Source organism: Panulirus ornatus, chromosome 9 (genome assembly GCF_036320965.1).
Source record: "Panulirus ornatus isolate Po-2019 chromosome 9, ASM3632096v1, whole genome shotgun sequence".
In the NCBI taxonomy this organism is placed as follows: Eukaryota; Metazoa; Arthropoda; class Malacostraca; order Decapoda; family Palinuridae; genus Panulirus; species Panulirus ornatus.
In genome coordinates, this window is record NC_092232.1 from 27,240,889 (window position 1) to 27,268,159 (window position 27,271).

General features: G+C 38.6%; 1 protein-coding gene across 1 annotated transcript; it reads right to left on the reverse strand.

Annotated features, from left to right (window-relative positions):
- Positions 1 to 1,223: 1,223 nt before the first annotated feature.
- Positions 1,224 to 20,781, reverse strand: LOC139750296 (uncharacterized). Its single transcript, XM_071664919.1, has 2 exons — positions 20,691 to 20,781; positions 1,224 to 7,774 (listed from the first exon to the last, which is right to left on the reverse strand). The coding sequence occupies exons 1-2, from the start codon at positions 20,759 to 20,761 to the stop codon at positions 7,183 to 7,185; spliced, it is 663 nt and encodes a 220-aa protein (XP_071521020.1). The 5' UTR covers positions 20,762 to 20,781; the 3' UTR covers positions 1,224 to 7,182.
- Between the last annotated feature and the right edge of the window lie 6,490 nt (positions 20,782 to 27,271).

Consider the following 27,271-nt stretch of genomic DNA (forward strand, 5'->3'; position numbering starts at 1 on the left):
AGAGTAAATGTGAATAAGAGCAAAGTTATTAGGTACAGTAGGGTTGAGGGTCAAGTCAATTGGGAGGTAAGTTTGAATGGAGAAAAACTGGAGGAAGTAAAGTGTTTAAGATATCTGGGAGTGGATCTGGCAGCGGATGGAACCATGGAAGTGGAAGTGAGTCATAGGGTGGGGGAGGGGGCGAAAATTCTGGGAGCCTTGAAGAATGTGTGGAAGTCAAGAACATTATCTCGGAAAGCAAAAATGGGTATGTTTGAAGGAATAGTGGTTCTAACAATGTTGTATGGTTGCGAGGCGTGGGCTATGGATAGAGTTGTGCGCAGGAGGGTGGATTTGCTGGAAATGAGATGTTTGAGGACAATATGTGGTGTGAGGTGGTTTGATCAAGTAAGTAATGTAAGAGTAAGAGAGATGTGTGGAAATAAAAAGAGTGTGGTTGAGAGAGCAAAAGAGGGTGTTTTGAAATGGTTTGGTCACATGGAGAGAATGAGTGAGGAAAGACTGACCAAGAGGATATATGTGTCAGAGGTGGAGGGAACGAGGAGAAGTGGGAAACCAAATTGGAGGTGGAAAGATGGAGTGAAAAAGATTTTGAGTGATCGGGGCCTGAACATGCAGGAGGGTGAAAGGAGGGCAAGGAATAGAGTGAATTGGATCGATGTGGTATACCGGGGTTGACGTGCTGTCAGTGGATTGAATCAGGGCATGTGAAGTGTGTGGGGTAAACCATGGAAAGCTGTGTAGGTATGTATATTTGCGTGTGTGGACGTGTATGTATATACATGTGTATGGGGGTGGGTTGGGCCATTTCTTTCGTCTGTTTCCTTGCGCTACCTCGCAAACGCGGGAGACAGCGACAAAGCAAAATATATATATATATATATATATATATATATATATATATATATATATATATATATATATATATATATATATATATATATATATATATATTTATATACTTTGTCGCTGTCTCCTGCATTAGCGAGGTAGCACAAGGAAACAGACAAAAAAATGGCCCAATGCACCCACATACACATGTATATACATACATGTCCACATACATACCTATACATCTCAACATATACATATATATACACACTCAGACATATACATATATACACATGTACATGATGTATATATACTTGCTGCCTTTATTCATTCCCATCGCTACCCCATCACACATGAAATGACAACCCCCCCGCATGTGTGTGAGGTAGCGCGAGGAAAAGACAACAAAGGCCACATTCGTTCAAACTCAGTCTCTAGCTGTCATGTATAATGCACCGAAACCACAGCTCCCTTTCCACATCCAGGCCATTTCCACACAACTTTCCATGGTTTACCCCAGAAGCTTCACATGCCGTGGGTCAATCCATTGACAGCACATCTACCCCGGTATACCACATCGTTCCAACTCACTCTATTCCTTGCATGCCTTTCACCCTCCTGCATGTTCAGGCACCGATCACTCAAAATCTTTTTCACTCCATCTTTCCACTTCCAATTTGGTCTCCCACTTCTTGTTTCCTCCACCTCTGACACATATATCCTCTTTGTCAATCTCTCCTCCCTCATTCTCTCCATGAGACCAAACCATTTCAAAACATCCTCTTCTGCTCTCTCAACCACACTCTTTTTTTATTACCACACATCTCTCTTACCCTTTTATTACTTACTCGGTCAAACCACCTCTCACCACATACTGTCATCAGACATCTCATTTCCAGCACATCCACCCTCCTCCGCAACCATATAACATAGTTGGAACCATTTTTGCTTTCCAAGATACCATTCTCGACTTCCACACATTTTTCAACTTTTTCACTGTCTCCCGCGTTGGCGAGGTAGCACAATGAAACAGACAAAAGAATGGCCCAACCCACCCACATACACATGTATATACATGTACGCCCACACACGCACATATACATACATATACATTTCGACGTATACATACATATACATACACAGACATGTACATATATACACATGTAGATATTCATACTTGCTGCCTTCATCCATTCCCATCACCACCCCACCACACATGAAATGGCACTACCCTTCCCCTGCGCTTGCATGCGAGTTAGTGCTAGGAAAAGATAACAAAAGCTACATTTGTTCACACTCAGTCTCTAGCTGTCATGTGTAATGCACCAAAACCTTGCGCTACCTTGCTAACACAGGAAACAACGACTTAGTAAGATAAAGTAATATATATATATATATATATATATATATATATATATATATATATATATATATATATATATATATATATATATATGTCCAGGCCCCACAAAACTTTCCATGGTTCACCCCAGACGCTTCACATGCCCTGGTTCAATCTATTGACAGCACGTCGACCCCAGTATACCACATTGTTCCAATTCGCTCTATTCTTTTCACCCTCCTGTATGTTCAGGCCCCAATCACTCAAAATCTTTTTCACTCCATCCTTCCACCTCCAATTTGGTCTCCCACTTCTCATTCCCTCCACCTCTGACACATATATCCTCTTTGTCAATCTCTCCTCACTCATTCTCTCCATGTGACCAAACCATTTCAACACACCCTCTTCTGCTCTCCACATCCCACTCTTTTCATTACCACACATCTCTCTTACCCTTTCATTACTTACTCGATCAAACCACCTCACACCACATACTGTCCTCAAACTTCTCATTTCCAACACATTCACCTTCCTCCGCACAACACCATCTATAGATCACGCCTCGCAACCATACAACATCATTGGAAACACTATTCCTTCAAACATACCCATTTTTGCTATCCAAGATAATGCTCTCGCCTTCCACACATTCTTCAATGCTCCCAGAATCTTCGCCCCCTCCCCCACCCTATGACTCATTTCCACTTCCATCCGCTGATAAATCCACTCCCAGATATCTAAAACACTTCACTTCCTCTAGTATTTTTCCATTCAAACTTACCTCCCAATTAACTTGTCCCTCAACCCTACTGAACCTAATAACCTTGCTCTTAGTCACATTTACTCTCAGTTTTCTTCTTTCACACACCTTACCAAACTCAGTCACCAACTTCCGCAGTTTCTAACCTGAATCAGCCACCAGCACTGTATCATCAGTGAACAACAACTAACTCACTTTCCAAGCCCTCTCATCCACAACAGACTGCATACTTGCCCCTCTCTCCAAAACTCTTGCATTCACCTCCCTAACAATCCCATCCATAAACAAATCAAACAACCATGGAGACATCACGCACCCCTGCCCCAAACTGACATTCACTGGGAACCAATCAATATCCTCTCTTCCTACTCATACACATGCCTTATATCCTCGATAAAAACTTTTCACTGATTCTAGCAACTTACCTCCCACACCATATACTCTTAATACCTTCCACAAAGCATCTCCATCAACTCTATCATATGCCTTCTCCAGATCCATAAATGCTACATACAAATCCATTTGTTTTTCTAAGTATTTCTCACATACATTCTTCATAGCAAACACCTGATCCACATATCCTCTACCACTTCTGAAACCACACTGCTCTTCCCCTGTCTGATCCTCTGTACACGCCTTCACCCTCTCAATCAATACCCTCCCATATAATTTTCCAGGAATACTCAACAAACATATACCTCTGTAGTTTGAACACTTACCTTTATCCCCTTTGCCTTTGTACATTGGCACTATGCATGCATTCTGCCAATCCTTAGGCACTTCACCATGAACCATACACACAATGAATATCCTCACCAACCAGTCACCCCCCTTTTTTTATAAATTCTACTGCATTACTATCCAACCTGCTGCCTTGCTGGCTTTAATCTTCTGCAAAACTTTCATTACCTCTTCTCTGTTTACCAAATCATTCTCCATGACCCTCTCACTTCACACACCACCTCGACCAAAACACCCTATATCTGCCACTCTATCATCGAACACATTCAACAAACCTTCAAAATACTCACTCCATCTCCTCATTTCACCACTACTTGTCATTACCTCCCCATTATCCCCCTTCACCAATGTTCCCATTTGTTCTCTTGTCTTACGCACTTTATTTTCCTCCTTCCAAAACATCTTTTTATTCTCCCTAAAATTTAATGGTACTCTCTCACCTCAACTCTCACTTGCCCTCTTTTTACCTCTTGCCTCTTTCTTGTGACCTCTTGCCTCTTTCTTTTATACATCTCCCAGTCATTTGCACTACTTCCCTGCAAAAATCGTCCAAATGCCACTCTCTTCTCTTTCACTATCAATCTTACTCTTTCATCCTACCACTCACTACCCTTTCTAATCTTCCCACCCCCCACCTTTCTCATGCCACAGGCATCTTTTGCACAAGCCATCACTGCTTTCCTAAATACATCCCATTCCTCCCCCACTCCCCTTACATCATTTGCTCTCACCTTTTTCCATTCTACACTCAATCTCTCTCCTGGTACTCCCCCACACAAGTCTCCTTTGCAAGCTCACTTACTCTCACTACTCTCTTCACTCTAGCATTGTTCTTTTCTGAAAACCACTACATATCTTCACCTTTGCCTCCACAAGATAATGATGAGACATCCTTCCAGTTGCCCCTCTCAGCAACATTAACATCCAAAAGTCTCTCTTTCGTGCACCTATCAATTAACACGTAATCCAATAACACTTTCTGACCATCTTTCCTACTTACAAACGTATACTTATGTATATCTCTCTTTTTAAACCAGGTATTTCCATTCACCAGTCCTTTTTCAGCACACAAATCTACAAGCTCTTCACCATTTCCATTTACAACACTGAACACCCTATGTACCCCAATTATACCCTCAACTGCCACATTACTTACCTTTGCATTCAAATCACTCATCACTATAACCCGGTGTCATGCATCAAAGCTGCTAACATACTCACTAAGCTGCTCCCCAAACACTTGCCTCTCATGATCTTTCTTCTCATGAACGGATGCATAGGCACCAATAATCCCCCATCTCTCTCCATCCACTTTCAGTTTTACCCATATCACTCTAGAGTTTACTTTCATACACTCTATCACATACTCCCACAACTCCTGTTTCAGGAGCAGTGCTACTCCTTCCTTTGCTCTTGTCGTTTCACCAACCCCTGACTTTACTCCCAAGACATTTCCAAACCACTCTTCATATTTACCCTTGAGCTTCGTTTCACTCCTGAGCCAAAACATCCAGGTTCCTTTCTCAAACATACTACCTATCTCTCCTTTCATCTAATCTTGGTTACACCCACACACATTTAGACACCCTATTCTGAGCCTTCAAGGAGGATGAGCACTCCCTACATGAATCCTTCTGTTTCCCCTTTTAGAAAGGTGAAATACGAGGAGGGGAGGGTTTCTAGGCCCCCACTATATATACAATGAATGCTGACACAAAACACTATTATGAATAAATGATCTCTTTATGAATTCAAATCAAATTTTCCACGGGGTATTGTACCTTATGCAAAGTTATATGGAGATAGCTTTAGTCTACACTTCTATGTTCATATATCTTTTTGAAAAAAACTGAAAAAAAGCAGGCACATGCCCATATAAGCAATTCATTCCAATGTTAACTACTTTCATGGACGTAGAGATTTTATTCTTCATAAACAAGATAACTTCAGTTATGAACTACCTCAAAAAACAAACAAGTTCTTTGTATCAATATTTGAAAATCTAAATACTTTCTATTGAAGCATGTCTTTTGAAAGTGTTCGTAATGGTTTTCTGTACATGCCCTCTGTACAGCGCTAACTGATAGTTCTCTTCATCTATTCTTAATAACTGTCCTTAAGTATTCCTGTTACTGAAAACAATTTATTCATGAGACATAAAGTACAACAAATATGGGAATAAAATGTTTGTCAAATATCTATCAAGGCGACCATCTGTTTAGGACTCTACCCTTCAGCATTTTTGTAATAATCACTTTCACTCTGGGCACAGAAGAAAAAATTATCTTGGGACTATAATCATGCAGGACCTGAGCTGGACATCTCCAACCGCTAAAATTTTACATGCTAATGAAATAAAATTGAGGTAGTGATGAACCTGTATTAACTTTAAAAAAAAAAAGTGTTCTTAAAGATACTTCAACCAATCACATTTAAAGTCTGAGAATATAAACTAAAATATAGTCAAAATAGCTGAATCATAGCTGATGTATTCAGCTGGTCTAAAACTGATCAGCAATCTTCAATAGTTTTGTTCTTGAGTTTGTGATATTTCAATCAAGTGTACTAATAATTTTTTTCAGAAAGAGGTAAATTTAACCATTCTTGTATGGTTAGTGAATTACAAGAAAAAACCTTAAATCCACATAACTTTGGCATGATTGCAAAGTGAATTAAGTATGCATAAGTAGTAAAGACCTCCAGGAATGCAGTAAAAATACCATGATCATAAATGATCAAACTCTAATTTTGAATAAATCATGGATGAATATTCTTTTGACATGATATACATGGCACTGAAATATAGTATATCACAGCCATGCTGGGGGGTAACACCACCCACTGCAACCCTATTCCTATACCTATGACTGCTGTAATTTATAACAGACCGGCGCTCAGCTCTAAATTTCCCAAATATTGTACTATAATATTGAAAATTAATTTTCATGATTCAATAATTCAGGATGTTTCATACTGTTAGACTGATGTTACAAATCATTCTTACAGTAATGTGTATTCTTTTTTACAGTTTTTACCAAACCTACTGATCATCAACAAAATACAGCCAAAATTATGAAAAGCTTCTAAAACCAAATATCATATCTTATGTTTTTATGAATACACTATACCTGGCACTTTCTGAGAGCATCAAAATAATGATGAACAATATAAGCAAGAATAAATCTGAATGGTCAAACATATTGTGGTAATATACTCTTGTTTCCCTTAAAACAAATAATGTGCAGAGAAAACTCTGATAGCGGTAAATCTACCCTCTCTCATGTGTGTATGTGTATATGTGTGAGTATCCGTGATTGTGAGTGCATACACATGTATGCCTGCCTGATATTCCAGATTCCAGTGAACTGGGAGGTATGTGAAAATCTATAAAAATACAAATTTTAACTACCAAATACCTTTCCAGTCCCTACATAGGATAATGAATTTCATTATCATCATACAAAACTTAGTAAATTTCTCCATAAAGTCTGAGTGACTGAAAACTGCTTTACCGCTTTGATAGCCATGGAGTTTCTTTGGCTTGTTGTTTGCGATACAATTTTTGTACCTTCTTTCCAGGAACAATCCCATCAGATAAGCCAGGGCGTTTTTTCTTTTTTGTTGTTAATTCATCTACATTAGGTTCTGCTACAAGAACCTGACTTCCTTGGTCTCCATATGGCAAAGTAGCAGTAGTAGAATTCACATTGGAGTTTTGAGCTTCTTTAGAATCAGAAGGCAAGCTAATATCTGAATCATGTGCATATTTGCACTTGTGTCCAAACTTGCAGCGACCTTTCCTATAATTCCAGCAAATTTTCTTTCCATTGATTTCCATGACATCTTTAGGATTTTCTGTCATCTTGACATGTTTCTCCAGCACCAACTTCTTGTCTTCCTGTGCTTTATGAAATGGATTGAAGAAAACTGAAGCTGATGAATCATCATCAAAGGGAGATGAAAGTGCATTGTCACGAAGAGGATTTGCAAGGACTTCAGGCTTATTGGATTCAGTTGGCTTGGAATCTTTTATCTCTTTTTCTTTGTCTGGAGGAGACTCAAAGTAGTTGACAGCTTTTTCGCTTGTGACCCTCCTTGCTCTGTAAAATATTGTGTCCATTTAGGTCATATATTTTGTATTATTAAAATTCATATACAATGTACAAAAAAATCTATATATTTAACAAGTATGGAAAAAACATTTTAACATGTTCCAAGGCAGAAAACAAAAAATCAATTTCACCATATGTGGGAATGATGATTCTTAAAACCTTTGTATGTACAAGTATTGTAAAAGTTTCAGTAATGAAAATAATGTCATTACATCCACATGAATAATGAGGTTATAATAATACTGAGCAACATTTCATTATTCAGGAAAACAATCCTTTAAATCAAGAAAATTTCCTTTACTCTTGCTCAAGGGGTAAATGGAAATCTGAAGATCTGCTATACCACCAAAATTATCAAATAACCACAACTAGGAGAGAATTTACTTAAGTATTATCATTATGAAATATCGTGAAAGAGGAATTGCCAGGACACTGTTACTGCAGAGTGAGATATTTTACAAATTTTTCATATTTGATTATCGTTTTCCCTGTTAGCAAGGTAGTGCCAAGAACAAATGAAGAAAGGCCACATCCATTCACATCTATTCTCTAGCTGTAATGTGTAGGGCACTGAAACCATAGCTCCCTATCCACAACCATGACCCACAGAATTATCCATGGCTTCACATGCCCTGGGTCAGTCCACTGACTTCAAGACAATGCCAGTATACTACATCATCCCAATTCATTCTATCTCATGCATACCTTTCACCCTCCTGCATGTTCAGACCCAAGTCACTCAAAATCTTTTTCACTCCATCCTTCCATCTCCAATTTGGGCTCCCCATTCTCCTTGTTCCCTCCACTCCTGAAATATATAACCTCCTTGTCAACCTTTCCTCAGTTGTTCTCTCCATATGTCCAAATCATTTCAGCACATCCTTTTCTGATCTTTCAACCAAACTCTTTAAATTACCACACATCTCTCTTACCCTTTCATTACTTACCCAAAAAACCACCTCACAACACATATCGTCTTCACTTCCAACATTTCCACCCTCCTCTGCATAGCCCTAGCTACAGCCTATGACATGTATACATATAATACTGTTTGCGACTACTATTCCTTCACACATATCCATTTTAGCCCTCCCAGATAATGCTCTCTCTTCCCACACATTCCTCAGCACTCCCAGAACCTTTGCTCCCCCACCCACCCTAGAATCATTTCTGCTTCCATACTTCCATTTGTTGCCATGTCAACTCCTAGATATCTAAAACACTTCACTTCTCCATTCATACTCACACCCCAACTAACCTGTCTCTTAACCCTGCTAAACCTTATAACATTGCTTTTATTCACATTCACTCCCAACCTTCTTCTTTTACCCACTTTTCAAAATTCAGTGACCTACTTCTGCAGTTTCACACTCAAAACTGCCATCAGTGCTGTGTCATCAGCAAGGAGCAACTGACTCACTTCCCAGACCCTCTCATCCCCTACAGACTGCATATTTGCCCTCTCTCCAAGACTTTTGCATTTACCTCCCTCACTATCCCATCCTTCGTTTGGAACTATTCACACTCCTCTCTTCCCACTCATAAAAAAGCCTTACATCCTTGATGAAAAATTCTCTGCTTCTAGCAGCTTTCCTTTCACACAGTATATTCTTAAGATCTTCCACAAAACATCTCTTATCAACCCTATCATATACCTTCTCCAGATTCATAAATGCCACATACAAATCCATCTGCTTTTCCAAGTGCTTCTCACATAAATACTGTAAAGCAAACACCTGATCCACACATCCTCCACCACTTTTGAAACCACACTGCTCCTCTCCTATCTGATGCTCTGTACATGTTTTTATCTTCTCAATCAATACCCTCCCATACAACTTAACAGGTATACTCATCAAACTTATACCTCTGTAGTTTGAACACACATCTTTATCCCACTTGCTTTCATACAATGGCACTATTAATGCATTCCACCAATCCTCAGGCACCTTACCATGATCAACAAATACACTGAAAATCCTTATCAACCAATCAACAACACAATCACCCTTTTTTTTGTGAATTCAATTGCAATACCATCCAATCCAGCTGCCATACCTTATTCCACCTTCCACAAGGCTTAACCACCTCTATCTCTTCACCAAACCACTCTCCATGACTCTCTCTCTCACTCTCACTCTGCATACTAACCCAATCAAAATACCCTACATCTGCCACTCTGTCATCAAATACATTTAACAATCCTTCAAAATACTCACTCCTTCTTCTCCTCATTCATCACTACCTGTTATCACTTCCCTTTTTTGCCCCTTTCATCGATGTTCCATATGTTCTCTTGTCTTCTGTACATTATTTACCTCTTTCTAAAACATCTTATTCTCCCTGAGAATGACTGACACTGGCTCACCTGAACTCTCATTTGCCCTCTTTTCAACCCCTGCATCTTCCTCTTGACCTCCTGCTGCTTTCTAATATACATCTCCCACTCATTATTACTCCTTCCCTGTAAGTACCACCCAAATGGACGTCTCTCTTTTCTCTTTCAAAAGCAACACTGCTTCTTCATCCCACCATTAACTACCCTTTCAAATCTGTCCACCTCCCACCTTTCCCATATCACATGCATATGCCATCACTGCTTCCCTAAATACCTCCCATTCCTCACCCACTCCTCTTGCTTCATTTAATCTCACCTTTTGCCTTTCTACATTCAATCTCTCCTGGTATTTCTTCACACTAGTCTGTTTTCCAAGCTCACTTACTCTCATCATTCTCTTCTACCCAACATTGTTTCCTCTTTTGAAAACTTCAACAAATCTTAACCCTCGCCTCCACAAGATAGTGATCAGATATCCCACCAGCTGTCCCTCTCAGCACATTTACATCCAAATGTCTCTCTTTAACTCACAAATCAATAAACAGTAGTTCAGTCATGTCCAATGACCATGTCTTGTACTCGTATACATATAGTTGTGTACATCCCTCTTTTTATACCAGGTATTCCCAATCACCAGTCCTTTTTCAGCACACAACTTCAAAAGCTGTTCACCATTTCTATTCATAACACTGAATACCCCAAATGCCCCAATCATACCCTGAATCTCAAATTAGCACAGCATCTCTCTTGTACTTCTCATCAGAGAAAACAAGATATTGTAATCACAGGAATAAACCATTTTCTAACATTTCCTTGTCTATGTAGCTGATATCAGTTAAAAGAAAGCCTACTTCCTTAAGAATTTCCTTTCACCCTTAATTATATAAGTATTCTTTCCAACCTTCAAAATTCATGATAATCAAGTTGCTTAAAAAATATATTCAACCTCCAATTCTAAAAATATTTATATTCTAGTGATAAAAATAACTTCAGAAGTACATTTAAGTCTCTACTGTCACTACAATAAGTTGAAGAAGTTCTATATATGTTTCACAACAATGAGCTAAAAGGATAAAAAATAATCTTTGAGTGTTGAATGAGATGTCAATGCACATATCTAAGCATGTACTTTACCTATAAAAAATCATTAGATCAAAATTATGTTTAATCATATATGAGAAATCTTATCTTGTAATTAATGTGATTTACTATAATTTTTTCATAACAGCAAAACTAAACTAAAAGTTTGTAAAATTACCAGCCACACCAGTCAGATGCAGCATTGTTAAGGGTATGCAGGCACTAGTAACAGTGCCTCTATTTTTTGTTTGAAGGCTTTCTCCGACCCTATCTTGGTCAACTTTCAACACTGAAAGAGTGAGTGTCCATAAAATCACTTTCCACAGGATACAAAGACAGATCATCTTTCAAACAACTTCAGTCACCTGAACCCTTTGATATTTTTTTCTTTTCTCTCAAGAAATGTATCAATCAAATTCGTCAAGCATCATAATTCAAGACCACCTTCCTGGCCCTATGAAACTAGCTAACAATTGCCCAAATGCCTTCCAAAAACTCATGAAAAATGTGTTTTCATTGGCAAGGCTAGAGGATGACTGCTTTGGGGAGAAATTATCATGCACTGCCACCTTAGCCACCACGCAGGATCAGTGCACAGCACTGAAATAGAGATATGAAACTCAAGAGTATAAATATTTTTTTTCTCAAAACAAGTAAGAATCAAAATCGTCAAGCATCTTAATTTAAGATAACCTGCCTGGTCCTATGAAACTAACTAACAACTGCCCAAATGCCTTTGCAAAAACTCATGAAAATGTGCTTTCACTGGCATGGCTGGAGGACGACTGCTTTGGGGAGAAATTATCATGCACTGCCACCTCGGCCACCACCCAGGATCAGTGCAAAGCCTTGAAATGCAGATATGAAACTCAGTGCGTAAATATTCATCTAGAGGTGTTGCTCAGCTCATGCATTAGGGCACTTTAGTGATTGGCTGGGTATTACGTAACCCTAAATTCCTTTCACAATACATTACTGTATGATTTACAGTAATGGCACTCATGGGCAAAAACATTTAAAACTACATAGATATAATCTTTAGAGCGAAATTCAAAACTGCCATATATAAGGTAAACAGGATTACTGTGTTTAGGTGAAGCATATATTTTGCATACCACACACATCATAAAGTACACCACAGGATATGTATTACTTGAAGGTCACCACCAGGCACGGACTTCTAACAGACTATATTGGAATGCACTGAGGTTTCATAATAAAAAAATATATATTTTTCATACAGGAAAATCTATCACGAATGTATACATGAATGGTCTCTGCAGGCAGTTTAAGATCAGTGCTTAGAAAATTTTAGGACCTGTTTCTCCTGAAAGTTTAATCCAGGAAGATAAGAAGAATGACTAGTTAAATGCTGTTTCAACTAAAAGCTTAACAATACCAAGCAATATATATATATTTCTTTTATTTTTTCTTTTTATCATACTTTGTCGCTGTCGCTGTCTCCCACGTTAGTGAGGAAGCGCAAGGAAACAGATGAAAGAATGGCCCAACCCACCCACATACACATGTATATACATACACGTCCACACACACACACACACATATACATACCTATACATTTCAACATATACATACATATACATACACAGACATATACATATATACACATGCACATAATTCATACTTGCTGCCTTTATTCATTCCCGTCGCCACCCCGTCACAAATGAAATGACAACCCCTCCCCCCGCACGCGTGTGAGGTAGCGCGAGGAAAAGACAACAAAGGCCACTTTCGTTCACACTCAGTCTCTAACTGTCATGTGTAATGCACCGAAACCACAGCTCCCTTTCCACATCCAGGTCCAACAAAACTTTCCATGGTTTATCCCAGACGCTTCACATGCCCTGGTTCAATCCACTGACAGCAAGTCGACCCCAGTATACCACATTCTTCCAATTCACTCTATTCCTTGCACGCTTTTCACCCTCCTGCATGTTCAGGCCCTGATCGCTCAAAATCTTTTTCACTCCATCCTTCCACCTCCAATTTGGTCTCCCACTTCTCCTCGTTCCCTCCACCTCTGACACATATATCCCCTTTGTCAATCTTTCCAAACTCCTTCCCTCCAAGTGACCAAACCATTTCAATACACCCTCTTCTGCTTTCTCAGCCACACTCTTTTTATTACCACACATATCTCTTACCCTTTCATTACTTACTCGATCAAACCACCTCACACTCACACTGTCCTCAAACATCTCATTTCCAACACATCCACCCTCCTCTGCACAACCCTATATAGCCCAAGCCTCACAACCATGTAACACTGTTGGAACCACTATTCCTTCAAACATACCCATTTTTGCTTTCCGAGATAAAGTTTTCGCTTTCCACATAGTTTTCAATGCTCTCAGAACTTTCGCCCCCTCCCCCACTCTGTGACTCACTTCCACTTTCATGTTTCCATCTGCTGCCAAATCCACTCCCAGATATCTAAAACACTTCACTTCCTCCAGCTTGTCTCCATTTAAACTTACCTCCCAATTGACTTGTCTCTCAACCCTACTGTACCTAATAACCTTGCTCTTATTAACATTTACTCTCAGCTTTCTTCTTTCACACACTTTACCAAACTCAGTCACCAACTTCTACAATTTCTTACCCGAATCAGCCACCAGCACTGTATCATCAGCAAACAACAACTGACTCACTTCCCAAGCCCTCTCATCCACAACAGAATGCATACTTGCCCCTCTCTCCAAAACTCTTGCATTCACCTGCCTAACAACTCCATTCATAAACAAATTAAACAACCATGGAGACATCATGCACCCCTGCCACAAACTGACATTCACTGAGAACCAATCACTTTCTTCTCTTCCTACTTGTACACATGCCTTACATCCTCGTTAAAAACTTTTCACTGCTTCCAGCGACTTACCTCCTACACCATATACTCTGAATACCTTCCACTGAGCATCTTTATCAACTCTATCATATGCCTTCTCCAGATCCATAAATGCTACATATAAATCCATTTGTTTTTCTAAGTATTTCTCACATACATTCTTCAAAGCAAACACCTGATCCACACATCCTCTACCACTTCTGAAACCACACTGTTCTTCCCCAATCTGATCCTTTGTACATGCCTTCACCCTCTTAATCAATACCCTCCCATATAATTTCCCAGGAATACTCAATAAACTTATACCTCTGTAATTTGAACACTACCTTTATCCCCTTTGCCTTTGTGCAATGGCACTATGCATGCATTCCGCCAATCCTCAGGCACTTCACCAACCAGTCAACAACACAGTCAACCCCATTTGTAATAAATTTCACTGCAATATCATCCAAACCTGCCGCCTTGCCGGCTTTCATATTTCACAAAGCTTTCACTATCTCTTCTCTGTTTACCAAATCATTCTCCTTGACCCTCTCATTTCGCACACCACCTCGACCAAAACACCCTATATCTGCCACTCTATCATCTAACTCATTCAACAAACCTTCAAATTACTCATTCCATCTCCTCACATCACCACTACTTGTTATTACCTCCCCATTAGCCCCCTTCACTGATGTTCCCATTTGTTCTCTTGTCTTATGCACTTTATTTACCTCCTTCCAAAGCATCTTTTTATTCACCCTAAAGTTTAATGATACTCTCTCACCTCAACTCTCATTTGCCCTCTTTTTCACCTCTTGCACCTTTCTCTTGACCTCCTGCCTCTTTCTTTTATACATCTCCCACTCATTTGCACTATTTCCCTGCAAATATCATCCAATGCCTCTCTCTTGTTTCACTAATAATCTTACTTCTTCATCCTACTACTTACTACCCTTTCTAATCTGCCCACCTCCCACGCTTCTCATGCCACAAGCATCTTTTGCGCAAGCCATCACTGCCTCCCTAAATACATCCCATTCCTCCCCCACTCCCCTTATGTCCTTTGTTCTCACCCTTTTCCATTCTGCACTCAGTCTCTCCTAGTACTTCCTCAGATAAGTCTCCTTTCCAAGCTCACTTACTCTCACCACTCTCTTCACCCCAACATTCTCCCTTCTTTTCTGAAAACCTCTACAAATCTTCACCTTTGCCTCCACAAGATAATGATCAGACAGAGTTATTGGATTATGTGTTAATTGATAGGTGCATGAATGAGAAACTTTTGGATGTTAATGTGTTGAGAGGTGCAACTGGAGGGATGTCTGATATGTATCTATGTTCCAATATTTATAATTACCCAAGGACCTCTTTCTGATACCCAGGACCATTTTTCCAAGAGCTTCTGCCTCTCTAAGGATGCACTACACTAAGAAGCAGGAACAGGATTAACTCCTTTGAAGCAAAATATTCTCTGATGAGACTGTACTCTCTTTTGTCAACTGACAATGATAAGCCTTGCCAAAGGTGACTTTTCACTTGCAGCCTAACCTCGACCAGGAACAGTCCAGTAACACCTCAAGTATACATGAATAAAACATAAAATTGGATGTAAACAACCTGTTAACATTTTCCTGTAATATGCAGAGAATGTCTAGTAACAAATATATGAAAAAAGAACAAAGTTCTTTAAAGATATCAGGCTCTGTCTTGTTAAAACTCTAAGTGTTTAAAGATCAGTATAGCACGAGCTGCACCTCTCCACTTTCCCCCTTAATATGTATTCTACATCCTTCAACTCTGATTTCTTTTCTTACAGTCTCTTTCTCATTGTATTTGATTTTTGTAGTAAGTTCTCCCAATGTTACTCCCTGTCTCTCCTTCTGTTTCTTCTTTCAACTTGTTTCCATCTCCGTGTAGACTTTCACATACATCATACAGATTCTTTTTTCTTCTTAATTATTTCTAAATCTTACACAACTCACATTTTGGCCTTCTGTCATCTTTTTCTTCTCCTTTTCTTAATGGGCCTTACATCCGGATCTTGCAGTTACAGCAGACTTTAACAGCTCCGTTATGATGGGCACACTGCACACTCCTTCACAGTTACATACTCACACACTTGTTTCTATGCAAATTCCAGTATATATTTAAAAAACCATAGTATTCACATAAGTACATAAATCAACATATGACTCTTCAAGGATCCTCAGGCACCCTGACAGAAATGATCTTAAAAATACATATTGCTTGGATAATACTGAAATACAGTAAGATGGATGTAAATACAAATGTTACTTCATAAATTGCAATGGCTAAATCTGAAAGCAAAATGGACCAAGTGCTGCTACTGGCTATCAAAACAAACACCCAATAAAGAATTAGACTTCAAAAAAGATGCATGAGTCCACAGTGTCATATTTTGGTTTAGATCAAAATGAATGAGCACAGCAATCCCATGCCAACTATTGGGGTTACGTTCCTAGAAGATTAAGTGGTTGAAAGACTGCAGCTGGCTAGGTCTATAGAAATTAAGGGGTTTAGGGGGAGTGACCCCTGAGAGACACATATCAAGCCCTGGGGGTTTAGGGGGGAGTGACCCCTGAAAGATGCATCTCAAGCCCTATCATAAACACTTCACAGTTAAAAATATGCATGCTGTACTTCAGAAACATGATTACTCATCAATGCTTTGCAAAAGATGCTGCACTTTCTTTATTCAATACTAATACTACTAATAATACTAATATTACTAATAATAATAAAATTTATTTACGTATTTATTATACTTTGTCGCTGTCTCCTGCGTTAGCGAGTTAGCGCATGGAAACAGACGAAAGAATGGCCTAACTCACCCACATACACATGGATATACATAAAAGCCCACACACGCACATATACATACCTATACATTTCAACGTATACATACATTTACAAACACAGACATATAAATATATACATGTGTACATATTCATACATGCTGCCATCATCCATTCCTGCCGCCACACATAAAATGGCACCCCCCTCTCCCCGCGTACATGTGAGATAGCGCTAGGAAAAGACAACAAAGGCCACTCTCATTCACACTCACTCTCTAGCTGTCATGTGTAATGCACCGAAACCAAAGTTCCCTTTCTAAACCCAGGCCCCACAAAACTTTCCATGGTTTACCCCATGTTCAAGCCAGTATACCACATCATGCCAATTCACTCTATTCCTTGCACGCCTTTCATCCTCCTGTATGTTCAGGCCCTGATCGCTCAAAATCTTTTTCACTCCGTCCTTCCACCCCCAATTTGGTCTCCCACTTCTCGTTCCCTCCACCGCTGACACATATATCCTCTTTGTCAATCTTTCCTCACTCATTCTCTCCATGTGACCGAACCATTTCAATACACCCTCTTTTGCTCTCTCAACCACACTGTTTTTATTACCACACATCTCTCTTACCCATTCATTACTTATTTGATCAAACTACCTCACACCAAATATTGTCCTCAAACATCTCATTTCCACCACATCTACCCTCTTTTGCACAACCCTATCTATAGGCCATGCCTCACAATCATATAACAGTGCTGGAACCACTGCTCCCTCAAACATACCCATTTTTGCTCTCTGAGATAATGTTCCTGCCTTCCACATATTCTTCAATGCTCCTAGAACCTTTGCCCCTTCCCCACCCTGTGACTCACTTCCACTTCCATGGTTCCATTCGCTGCCAAATCCACTCACAGATATCTAAAACATTTCAATTCCTCCAGTTTTTCTCCATTCAAACTTACCTCCCAACTGACTTGTCCCTCAACCCTGCTGAACCTAATAACCTTGCTATTATTCACATTTACTCTCTGCTTTCTTCTTTCACACACTTCACCAAACTCAGTCATCAACTCCTGCAGTTTCTCATCCAAATCAGCCATCAGCGCTGTCTCATCAGCGAACAACTGACTCACTTCCCAAGCCCTCTCATCCAAAACAGACTGCATACTTGCCCCTCTCTCCAAAACTCTTGCATTCACCTCCCTAACAACCCATAATCAATACTAATACTAGTAATAACAAAAATGATGGTAAATGATCACATTAACAGGTAACACATCTATGTTTTAAATGGGGGTTACATACCAAAAGCCAAAAAATACACACAAAACTGCAAATAATCACAGAGGTTCCTTGCCTTACCATGGTTTGGAGTATATAGGTTTAGAATAACATACAGTATAACATTTTACCAACCATAATTGCAAGCTTTGAGGATCTGCGGTTATTCATGGCACCACCAAAAATTTTTTCCAAGCAGTAGGTTGCTTGTAAATCAACCCAACAGACCACTATTGCTAGGGAGAGGCTGGAGGAGTATCATAACCAGCTAGTGTTACTACAGCAAGCATCAAGGCCTTTCCTGCTGCACTGCTGATAACTGCTTTGTGAGTTTATGGAAGAATGGCATTGGAGTGACATAATTTCTTTGTATCCTTATAGAATATGTATGTTGCTCTGGAAGTATACAGTGTTTACTGTTAAGTTCATCAGCCCCAAATTTACCAATCCTCAAAGTTCTAGTCATTATCAACTTATCTACTACTGCACAAAATCATCATCCCAATCATACTCTCTTGGCCTTAATTCATTTTCCTCAGTAAATCCAATCATTCTATATAAAATGAAGCGCATAATGTTTTGTACATTTTATAGCTATATATCAGTTTACAGTTTACATGTTCTAGCTGATGAATTCTGACAAAAGGGGTACTGATGGACTGCCTTACATTCTATAGAGTTGAAACAGTGTAGTCTTTACCTGCAGCCTCTCAACCTTTACTGTGAAGTTAGCCTCAAAGAGGGTAGGATACTGAAGCAAAGGGAACTTGTTGGGTAAAAGTATTTCAAATCAACTATACTGAGTGTAAATAATCCTTTGGTACACTGGAACATTGAACTGCATCCCAAAAGGACTTTCCTTGGGCATGCCCTTCACGAAGTGCGAATTCTGTGGATAGCTGATTTCATACATCCACCTGGTGTTTTGTTCAGATTCAATAGATCTTTATTGAGTTTATAAGTCAATATACAATCCAAAGAGAGCTCAACAAAGCATCAGATTGTGTTATCATTCATCAATAGAAAGCATAACTTGTGAAGGGTATCATGCAAAGAGCAAAGCCCAAGCAAATTACTTTTGAAATGTCATTACTCTAATGTAACACATAAAACGAATCAAGTAATTCATATAACTTACCTTCCTGTAGGTATACAATCAAAACTAGAATAAAATTCGTTTTGTGGAGAAACAGCACAAGTTGTGATCAATCAGACACATTTTACGAATATCTCATGCAAATAGTAAAAACTGCTTACTCATGAATAACAAGATATCATCTACACTTTTCCCCAAGAAACAGATAACAAGATGTCTCCTCCATATTCCCCAGAAACAGACTTTACATCCTACTAGAAATTCCAGTTCTTTCAAAACAAATTCTTTCAAGGAAAAAACAGAATGAAGCAAATGTGTCAGATTCTGTCTGAAAAGTATTAAAATATTTCTAAAAACATGTCAGTGCGTATGTTTCTGGAAACTAACTGTCAACCCCAATGTTTCCCTCTAGAACCCTATGAAGCACTGGACATCAAAACAAGGGAAATTAGTCAATAATGGACAGCACTTTTCATTTTCAGTACCCTGAAGTGGAAGTTATGTTCCATTCAAATAATCTACAATAGTTTAAATGTTGTAATTTTATCCCTAGGGACTAGGAAGAAAAACACTACTCATGTATTCCCTGTGTCACAGAAGGCGACTATGAGGGGTGGGAGCAGGTGACGAATTCCTCCATTCCTGTGCTTCTTTCCAAAACAAAGAGCATGGCATGGAGCCTCTAAGGCTCTGTCATCTGTTCCTGATGCTCACTCACTCACACAGGAAATGGTGGGCATGCACGAAAAAAAATTTGCATCACAATTACCATTTCAACCTATCTTGCCCTCTCCATACCCTTCCTTGTCATCTGGCTTATCTTTATCATAACATTAGAAAAATTACTACTGAATAACTCATTCTTAATTAGTTACTTCAAATACCACATAACAATTCCATACAAGTAGGACAAAGACATGTATAAGTAAAACAAATGCATCTAAAACTGATTAATAACCTATCTTACCTATCTAGTTAGTAAAACAGTAAATAGCACAAGCAGAATATTGTCTCATCCCCTAAAAAACTACTCTACACCAAATCAGATTAATCTAATCTGACCTATTCTGAACTTAGAATTTTAAAGTAAAATATCCTATTGACACTTTGAAGAGCAATAATCACTTAAAATAATTTAAGCAAGAATACAGTCTTATCAAATCATGTATAAATTGGACGTTACTAGAGTCATATACGAACTACTTATTTATATATGATCCTTTTCTTTAATGGGTACAGCAGTCTTTACAGAGCAATCATCAGTTCTTGGCACTAAGTATTCACACTATCCATTGCCTTCCCACCCAAAGCCAAGTTAGCTAGCGGCGGCATCGGGTTTCCAGCCCAGTCAATCATTTACATCATATTTCATTCAGGGACGAAATGTTTTGTAAACAGGACATTTCACTTGTACAGGCACATCAATAATCCTTACAACGTCTCAGCAAGATCCTCATCCTTTTCCTCCTCCGACGAAGAACCATAGTCGGCGACCAGCCCAGCCATGATGTGTTTACAAACAAACGTTTTCTCTAGTGGTTCTTGGGGGGACATTTGTATTGTGGTGAGCCTAACAGCACATATATATATATATATATATATATATATATATATATATATATATATATATATATATATATATATATAGTTATATAACTATATATAGGTTGTATTCACCTATATATAGGTGACCTATAGGTTGTATTCAACCTATATATAGGTTGTATTCTTAGTGGGGTCGACCTTCGCCATAATTCCTGAAGGAAGCATCTGTCTTCATAGTTTACAATATGGATATTTCACCAATTTAGAATTTGTTTCGCGACGAGTACTGCATGAGAACACCGGAATACATTGTATAAATGTATGTTATTTCTCACGTTCAGGAAACGTTATCAAAAAAAGTAAATATGAATAAATTTAAATGAAAAAAAGCTTATGAAAAAGAGAAAAAAAGTGAGGAAGATGAAATTATATGATAAACAGGGTATGAAGATAAAAGAAGAAAAAGAGGATTTACATTTGATACACTAGAAACACGACAATGATATAGACATGAAATGGGGTGAAGACGTAGTACTATAAGAACAGACCATTATGTTGGAACACCAAAGACTATCCACTACTGTCTTTGTACAACACGGCAGAGCATTCAAGACGACAAGGTGAAAATACATAATACCATGAGAGAAGAATGCATTCATATATATTCATGCCCATAGGAAATACATTGTATGAAGATGGCTTTCAAAGTCAAGGATAAAGAAAGATATGAGGAAGATTCAGAAATAAAACCGGAACTTCAGAAATGTCTGGAAAAAATAAAGAAGAGAGAGAGAGAGAGAGAGAGAGAGAGAGAGAGAGAGAGAGAGAGAGAGAGAGAGAGAGAGAGAGAGAGAGAGAGAGAGAGAGAGAGAGAGAGAGAGAGAGAGAGCTGGACAAGACATGTTCAACCAAGAATATCATAAAGCACTTTTGAACCAGCAGAAATGTCAGAAAGTTAAGATTGAATGTGTTAACAAGATACAAAAAACTCGAAGGATACAGAGAACGACGAAATCCTCAAAAACTCATGATCCTGATAATGATAAAGAAATAATAAAGAACGAAGGAGCTTCGACGCAAAAAAAAAAAGGAATATATCATGCAGACGATTAATGTCAGTCTAATATTCAAAAGCAAACAGCGGTCCACCTGATAAAAAATAATGACACAAGATAATGAATCTGATTTCACAGCCGGAGGCAAAGTAGAAAATATTTTTCTCTAACATACTGCATAGAGAGTATTCATGGTTGAGAAAGCCTTCGACTATGACATCTAGAGACTGTGGAGACTGTGGATAGGTAACTGAAACCCTGATGGAATACTGAACAATATAGTAGACACAATAACCAACATTTACCGAGGGGACCAAACATTTATTGAGAATCGAGAAGAGTGGTGAAATGGAGATGACGTATGGCATAATACAGGACCGTATGGATAAACAATACACTGGTCAATTATTTTGTTCCATGGAAAAAAAATTGTATCATATGTAGTTTTGAAAGATGAATCCAAGTATGCTTTCAGTATTGCTCTATCACCAGTAGTTACTTTTTTTGTTCCAATATACTCACATATCATTACATACAGTATATATGTACCAGTGCTCTGCGGAGCATTGAAACAAAAGTTTAACAAACACAGCTATTTTCTTTGTTTGTGAAGTGCAGTAGCTTCGTTTTGGAAACACAATCCTCGATAAATGAGTCACCACCAGGGGCCTGCAGAAACACGACTGGAAATGTTGGGACATTCAGACAGTGGCCACTCGTGACAGATTGTGATTTTGTGTATTACATTATAATGGCCGAGGAACTGTGTAAACAGTCCGCATCCTTTCTGCTACATCTGCGGTGAACTGATGTTCATATCACAAAAACGTTTTTTTCACATCCCTCATCCAGAAATGTTTTGATCATTACTTTGGTTGTAAAGTGGGTGACCAGGATAAAGTTGGGCCCCATATTTGTTGTGTCACATGTGTCAAGCTTCTCACAACATGGTTAAAACGTACACACCGTCTGCCTTTGGTCATAACTATGGTTTAGAGAGAACCCAGCTATCGCGCTTCGAATTGCTACTTCTGCCTGACAAATATAAATGGTATATTATCAAAATCCAAACATACTGTTAAATATGCTAATTTACCATCTGCTCTGAGGCCAATACCTCGCAGTCAGGAATTACCTGTGCCAGAGCCTCCAAGAAACATAAGACTGAGTGACGATGAGTCTGGTGATGAGAAAGTAGACCAAGTAGAGGACATTATGGATCCAACATTTGAAGCAAACTGTTCTTCAAGTGAACCACATTTGCTGAGTTAGAGAGATCTTGATGATCTCGTCCGCGATTTAAATTTGTCTAAGTAGCAAGCCGGACTTTTGGTTCCTGTTTAAAGGGTTGGAATCTTCTCCTGAATGAAACTAAAGTTTATTTTTATCTTGATTCCTTGAAGATGGTCTGGTGTTTTGCAATGATGTTCGTTCTGTTGTGAAGGCACTTGGCCACGAGTGGCGCTTATGTATTGACTCATCAAAAGTAAGTTTGAAAGCGGTTCTACTCCACAACGGAAATAAGTTCCCCTCCGTCCCTCTGACTCACGCAGCTAGCATGAAGGAATCGTATGATAACATTAAGATTCTTTTGGGAATAATTAAGTATGAGGACTTCAAGTGGAATGTATGTGGTGACCTACAGGTTGTAGCAGTTTTACTCGGAATGTAACTTGGTTACACGAAGTTTGTCATCAATCTTCCTCTTGTTGATCCTGAGAAAATGTATCTGCCTCCTTTGTACATTAAGCTCAGGTTGATGAAGAACTCGTTAAAGGTATGGATGAAACTGGTCATGGATTCACATATTTGAGGGATACATTCCCCAGGATCAGTGACGCAAATATCAAGGAGGGTATTTTTGTAGGACCACAGATCAGGGAACTGCTTCGAAATGATGTGTTCAATGAAGAGTTGAATTGAAGTTGAAAAAACTGCCTGGCTGTCATTTACGAGAGTTTGCAAAGATTTTTGGGAGAATCACAGACCAGAAAATTACTGTGATGCTGTAAAAGATCTGCTGACTTTATATAAAGCTCTGAGGTGCGATATGAGTCTAAAAATCCACTTTTTGGACTCGCAATTTGACTTTTTCTCGGTAAATCTTGGGACAGTCAGTGACGAGCACAGCAAAAGATTTCACCAGGACATTTTGGACATGGACAAGCGGTACCAAGGAAAGTGGAGCTCCTCTATGTTGGCAGATTACTGCTGCACACTAAGGAGGGATGTTCCTGAGGACAAATGATCTCTATGTTGCATTTTGATAATTCTTCATCTATTTGCTGATGGTTTCTGAGGACAAATGACGTTTCTAATTCATCCTTCTACTTTTAGAATATTTTTTTAATCCATTTCTTGTTATTTGAATGATCATACCTATTTCCCCTTCATTTCTCAAATCTATCTGTCCTACATCTTGTTCTTTTTTTTTCTTAACATTTCATCTCTGCCTCTTAATTCACAAAATGTCAACCATACGCTTTACTCTCACAAGTCATCGCCTCCTCCTTGAACTGTTCCGTATTCCTACTCTTGATCATGACATCTTGTACTTGAACCACTTCTCTTAAACCCCATATTGCAAATAGCTCAGTTGTCTAAAAATTTTCTGTTTAATTCGAATCCTTCTTCTAAGACCAGTTTCTCCCATTTATAAAAAACTCCTCCACAAGTCCGCCTCTTCCTGACTTTCCGTAATTCACTCTGGGCTTCATGACCATACTGTTTGCCTGTTGTCCACATCTCTGGAACACCCATATGCAGTAATGCCAAGTCTGCCTCTATGAATTGAGGGTGTCCGTTTTGTGAATTAACTGGTTCTTATCCTAACCTTACCCCACGTCCAAAGCTGTTCTGGGTACTCTCATATCACTCTCTTTATCGGTTCACTCAGGTGTTGTTCTTCCTACACGTAAGTACTATTAGGCTCTGAGTACATTTCGAAAGACAGGTTTTTCACTTTCTCTAAATTTCGTAAATACTTTCCCTTGTCTTTTCGTTATCCTGTTTCATAATTCTCTCTATATTCCAAGTAAGGCCCGGCCTTGATGTGGACTTTTGTCAGTGAATGGAACCTTGAACATAAAAAAAGTGTAATACCAGCCTTATTCATGAATGTGTAATATGCATTTACTGTAGAATGTAGCTGCCCTGTCACTTAAAAACCAAGCCTGATGGAACAACTCTATTATCAGATTCGAATTTTACGTAAAAATTACTTATCATAAGGTCCACCTATTCTAGTTCGTGGGAGAAAAATAAAGTTAAGATTTGGCTGACCATTGTAATATACACTTTAATGCAGGGCATGAGGGAGATTTGGAAAAGTTTTTACGTCGAAACATTCGTATGTTTTCGCAGATCAAGTTATTGTTGTTTCAACATTTCGCGCGATGCAAGGGATTCCATAAAACTTGTACAAATACGATACGAATATGTCCTGAATGTAAAATGCCATCAAGACCCTAGTTTTTCGATACATAAGACCAGCCAGAGAGCATAAGTGTAACAAACAATATAAAAAAATTGTGGATCACAGTTAACAATCATAGAAACGGTTTCACAAAAGAAAGAATTACGTTCGAGATGGCAAAAGAGGATGGCTGACAGCTCGTGTGAGAGCTCAAAGCTGTCATAAGATTCTGATCAGGAAAGACATAATGGGAAAGCAACGTCACCAGCGATAGTGTACGGAACTAGTACAGTAAACTTAACCATAACAGATACAAAGAAATTGTACAGAATAGATGGTAGAAACTTCATAACAAAAATGGCCTATCAAACGCATACAAGAAGCAACTCTGAGGAGAAACTGGAGCCAATATTATGGACACTGGAATGTCAGAAGGGCGTATAAGATTAGTGCAGTGCATTTTACAGGAAGAGGACAAACTGATGATAAGCGTAAGGGAAAGTATAAGTAAGCGAGTATAAATTGGTGAAAATGACCTAAAGCTGCTTAAAACAGACAGGCACAGAATATGGAAGGTCAAAAGAAATGTTAAGGGAAGAAGTAAAGCGAGTAGTGAAAAAAAGTGGAATACAACGAAATAAAAAGAAAATGAAAAGGCAAGCCTGATAATATGGAAAACATGGAAGAAATGATAAAGAGGAGAGAAATATCCGATAATAGACCATTAGCCATAATTTCATAGAAAATACAATACAAACATTTTGACACAAGATGAAAAATATATTGACACAAAATGCGACGATTGTGGGACTGACCAGGAAGACTTTGAACACATATGTATTACCATGGCAACGAGAATAGAAAGAGGCGCGAACAGCGAAATATATTACGACAACCAAATATAGAAGACAAGAGATGAATTATATGGAATTTAATGAATTGGAGAGCACAAAATATCTGTATAAAATCTAGACACAAAAAAAAAAGGCGTTAATAAGACTGAAAGATACTGCTTAGAATTTCGACTATTTTTTTTTTTTTTTTTTGTAAAGACCAAACGATACAATCACAAACAAGGACAAGGACGCCGCCCGACGACCAACAACTAAATGAACTACCAAATTAATGATGACAATTCCTCTTGGTAACTATTATCAGACATTTGTCATATTACTTGAAGACGTCCTAAAGATTTCGAGTTTTTTCATTATTCTTAACCATACCCGAGAAAAGAAAAATGAATCTATATCTGTGCTTCAGTATTTGTACAGGATGAAAAATCACTAATCAGAAATTAAGAAAGAAAAAGATGAAATCGGGATGAAAAAATTCTAATAATAGATTTTAGAAATCAAAATCCCACGGAAACGGTTACTTCCGAGTTAGCAAAAAAAAGAGAAGAACATAATGCGCGAACATGATGCTTATACAATATACATCATACAATGCTTGATGTGACTTGCATGCACCATAAATCAAATGTGAAAATAAGTATATGTAATCATACTTTACGTGCTATTCTCCTTACAAGTAAAATCTAGATTTCCCCAAATAGCCTCACTCACGCTAGGACATACCTCGCCAGAATATTAGCGATCACACTATGAGAGAATGATCCAGATGAAGCGGACAGTGGCTAATCGGTCAAGTAATTTAAGCCCAATCGACATGTGTATAGTAGGATGGCGGCACCTTTCCAAGGCCAGACAAAGCCGTTGGAACTGTAGACTGTGAAGCGCTACGGGGCAATGAAGGAAAGGATATACGGGTGTCAATGGCAGGAAATGGAGAGGAGAGTTCAGAGTTGAAGGATTAACATAGTCAGGTGTAGCTTGCCGTATAGCGTATATAAACAGCACAACAGCTAGACACAGCTGTGTGGTATAAGTAAGAAATGATACAGACCAGGAAAGAGGAACAGATATGTGTTAGGGAGAAATAAATGAACTTGTGGACCAAACAGATGACAGCCCCAAACAATTCCATGTATTCACCAGGAGC

Coding starts and splice junctions, on each gene's coding strand:
- LOC139750296 (XM_071664919.1), bottom strand. CDS start 20,761: ATGGCTGGGCTGGTCGCCGACTATGGTTCTTCGTCGGAGGAGGAAAAG. Junction 7,775..20,690: donor GAGGATCTTGCTGAGACGTT/GTAAGGATTATT, acceptor AATATTTTACAG/AGCAAGGAGGGTCACAAGCG.